Raw genomic sequence first — 4004 nt, forward strand, 5'->3', positions numbered from 1 at the left:
CTTCTTGTTTGTATTTTTTGGGGTGGAAAATGGCGACGAGTATCGGCATTATGGATAGCGCTTATTTTGTCGGCAGAAACGATATTCTCACTTGGATCAACAACCGCCTTCAACTTAACCTCTCTCGCATTGAGGAAGTATTGCCCCTGCAACCTCCTCTTTTCATTTTGTTCTCAAAATTCAGAAATGAGTTTGCTTTACTTTTTGAGAGACCTTTGTCTCTTTCTGCAAGAACCGCAAGGATTGAGGTTTTATTAAGATGATATTCCGAATGAGGTAGAATAATTAAAACTTAAGAGGATTTTGATGCATGGAATCTTGAAATATCGATTGACTGATAATGAATTACTTGATTTGTTAATGTCTTATCGTATCAGTTGCTTATTTCATAAGCCTGTTTTAGCCTGTTTATGTGCTTATGCTCTTGGCTAGGCTGCATCTGGAGCTGTACAATGTCAGATAATGGATATGACATATCCAGGGGTTGTTCCAATGCACAAGGTGAAATATGAATTTGCTTTATATATTCTTTTCTTCTCTCTTGATTTTTATTTTTTTTTAATTTTTCCCTTTAAAATTAACTTTCTAAATTTGGGCTTTTATTCTAGGTGAATTTTGACGCAAAGACAGAATATGATATGATTCAGAATTACAAAATTCTGCAGGAAGTGTTCAACAAGCTGAAAATTGATAAAGTATCTGTTTCTCTCTGTCCCAATATCACATTCTTAAGCATGTTGCGTGTAAATAGTTTCTGTAACTCGAGGTATTCATGGTGTGGTTTTTGGGAAAACTGATGTGAAACTATACCAAACCATTATAAATGGTTTATAATTGTTTTGAAAATCACACCAAATCACTTTTTCACATAGCAAATTGGTTTATTTGAACACCCCTAACTGTAACCATATCGTACCAGGTATATGAATGATGAATGCTACTTGGTATATAATACCAACTTACCAAGTACTTTCAAGTTTCAGTACAGCTTGGTTAGGAATTGTAACTAAAGTTTTGTAATTTCTAAATCATCATCTCTTCTTTATGGTTTCAAACTTTCAATGGTATGATATCCCACCAGTAAAGTTTTAACATGACTTCTAATTAGACTTAATGGTGTGGTTACATTCTAAATCCATTTTAGTGAGAATGCCTTTATTTATTTATTTATTTACTTATTTATTTATTTTGTCCCTCCCTTTTCTTCTATACCTCAATTTACGTCATCATGGTGACCCTACTTGTGAACTACATTTTTGAATGATTATCTTGCTTGGCTAAATCCATATGTGATGTAATGATTTCATAATGTTAGATGCTCAATCTCAATTTCATTGGTTGAATTAGTTTTGTAAAAAGGGTGTGAATGTTAAATGTTGAATGTATTTTCAGAGTATTACTTTATTTCAGGTTGAAAACTAGCAGTAGAAAATACTCTGTCATAATGAATTATTTATGTTTGCATATAATGGGCTGGGTTGACTACCATGTGGCAGCATATTGAAGTTAACAGGCTAGTTAAAGGTCGACCTTTGGACAACTTAGAGTTTCTACAATGGCTGAAACGATACTGCGATTCTGTGAATGGCGGCATTATGAATGAGTATGCTACTCACCCTTACCATCCTCTAAGGAACTTTGGTTATCAATGGTTCTATATTAATTGTAGGATTACTTAAGTTATGACATTTGACCCGAAACTATTGTAAGACACTTGTCAAATGGATATGTTAACTAATTTTTCCACATGCAATTGCACATATTTTCAAGTACTGTGCTGTATCATTTGATCATATACTTTTCCCTTTTGTGTGTAGGAATTATAATCCTGTGGAGCGTAGGTGTAAGGGTGGAAAGGGTGGAACTTCTAAAATTCTGAAGAGCTCAAAATACCTACAAACAAGTGCTATCTATAATGCTGGTTCAGGCGATATGCTGGGTCCCAATAGAATCTCTGGTTGGCTTTTTGGTGACCTCAATCCTCAATCATGCTGCACTTTTCGAGATGCATGTCCTTGGTTTGTTACTCTATTTTTCTTCTCACTTTCTGGGTTTTTGCCTTTTTTTTTCCTGTAGTTCCCAAGCAATCAAAGTCAAGCAGAGGAGCAGGTGGGCCTAATTCTTCAGAAATTGAAGCATTGTCTAAGCAGGTATGAATGTATGATCATTACATTCTCTGTGCATGTGACAATTATAGAACTAGTGATTGATAGAAATCCACATTTTATTTTGCTCAATTATAAATTTATAATTCAGAAATGTATTTTTATTGATGTTTACAATTCAGTGCCTACCGATCCACTTTTTTCTAAACATCATTATAATTTAAATATTTAATATAGTTTGTGTTTTGAATTGAAGTGAACAACTTTCTTGCTTTTCTTTTACTCCTTTAATCTCTGTAACTTCTCTAATTTAGCGTGGCTAGGGATATATTGGGAATAAGAAATGTGACCAAGGAGGCACACTAAAATGGTCAACAGCTTTGCATAGGAGTAGACATGACATATAGCATAATTCTCTTTTAAGCTTTTGATCATAACTGAATTCTAGTCAGATATTATGTAGCTGAAGAAGTTGTTGGAAAATTGTTATTTGTGTGTATTTTATGCAGACATTGTTGATTTTCTTTGTGCTTGCCTCTGATAGTATATCGCATTCCTATGCTTTCATTGTCTAAGTCACCTATCTTCTGTCTTCTATTTCTCAGGTTACTGATCTCAATCTCTCGATGGATCTCTTGGAAAAAGAAAGAGACTTTTACTTTGCAAAACTAAGGGATATAGAAATTCTTTGTCAAGCCGCCGAAGTGGAGAATGATACTGTAAGAATTTTGATGAAAGCTTATGGGGTATTTATTTTTATGATTATGTCTAACTTCTGTGTGATTCAGGAATATATCATATTCCATTGTTGTGATTTAGTTAATCGTTTTCTTTCACTTAATTTTCACATTGGAAGTTCTTGCTTTAAGATTTCTAGTTTTGACATTGGCAATTTAACTCTTATTTTTTATTTGTGGAAGTTCTTTCATTTATAGTTGACTTGTTTGATTTGTGGAGTGGATAAGGTATGGTTAGTCCTCCTTGAGTTATAAGTTTGTATCTCTGGACAAAGAGAAAGTTTTTTGTTAAACTTTGCAACTTCACTATTGTTTTCTACCTGCGTATACCTTCTTGTGTTTCTACCACTGATTTAAATATGGCAATGTTCATAATCCATGTCTACCTTATTGAAGCTGTATTTTTCACTTTGGTATAATAGGGTTGAATAACGGTGTTATGTATTGGTATTTGAAACCGCTTTCAGTTTTACTCTCTTTTTCTTTTGAATCTGTACCTAAAATCTTGATTAGCAATCCAAAATAAGCGAAGATAATGGGGAATCATAAACTATTTAAACATCAGGGATCGTTAAATAAACCTTAATTTGCTTCATCTTTTATATTCAGATGTCTGTAGCAATTAGGAAGATTTTATATGCTACTGATACAAAGGAATCAGCACTAGATGAAGCCCAGGATTACCTTAACGAAAACTTCAATGCTGCTGACGATGAAGAGGAAGCTGAAGCTGCAGATGAAGAAGCTGCAGCTAAGGAAGAAACCAAAGCCTGATTGTTGCTGAAAATGTATCCCATGGCGGGGTCTTTGACTAACTGGTCTCCGTCTGTGATGAAGGATTGATAAAGGTTCCTGGTGCCATTGCTATAGAATGGCGTTTGCTGACATGGTTGTAGCTGCTCTGCTTGCTTGTGACGCTTTTGTTCTCTCCTTGTAAGCATGGATGGGAGGTCATGTCACCGTCCTTCTCATCTTTTTAGTTGAATATGACTTTAATGAGCTTTTCGTCAGAAATTTATTTAATGGAATTGGGTGTAACCCTTGTGTACTGGAGACTGTCCACTCTGAATTCTGAATTCTCAAGTGCAATATCTGAAATAGTAGTTCTGATCCATTCAACAAGACTCCATTGCTTTTTTAACGTTATTATTATTAGGCCGGT

General features: G+C 34.4%; 1 protein-coding gene across 1 annotated transcript in view; it reads left to right on the forward strand.

The window, feature by feature from the left end:
* Positions 1 to 3964, forward strand: part of LOC107629499 (microtubule-associated protein RP/EB family member 1A) — a gene marked incomplete in the record, with an annotated part of 4204 nt that extends 240 nt beyond the window's left edge. Inside the window, 8 exon segments of the mRNA XM_016332311.2 lie at positions 1 to 137; positions 433 to 501; positions 609 to 695; positions 1497 to 1603; positions 1818 to 1957; positions 2077 to 2150; positions 2711 to 2824; positions 3452 to 3964. Of these exon segments, the coding sequence (XP_016187797.1) occupies positions 30 to 137; positions 433 to 501; positions 609 to 695; positions 1497 to 1603; positions 1818 to 1957; positions 2077 to 2150; positions 2711 to 2824; positions 3452 to 3616 (864 nt within the window).

The sequence above is a fragment of the Arachis ipaensis genome, chromosome B03 (assembly GCF_000816755.2).
Source record: "Arachis ipaensis cultivar K30076 chromosome B03, Araip1.1, whole genome shotgun sequence".
Taxonomy (NCBI): Eukaryota; Viridiplantae; Streptophyta; class Magnoliopsida; order Fabales; family Fabaceae; genus Arachis; species Arachis ipaensis.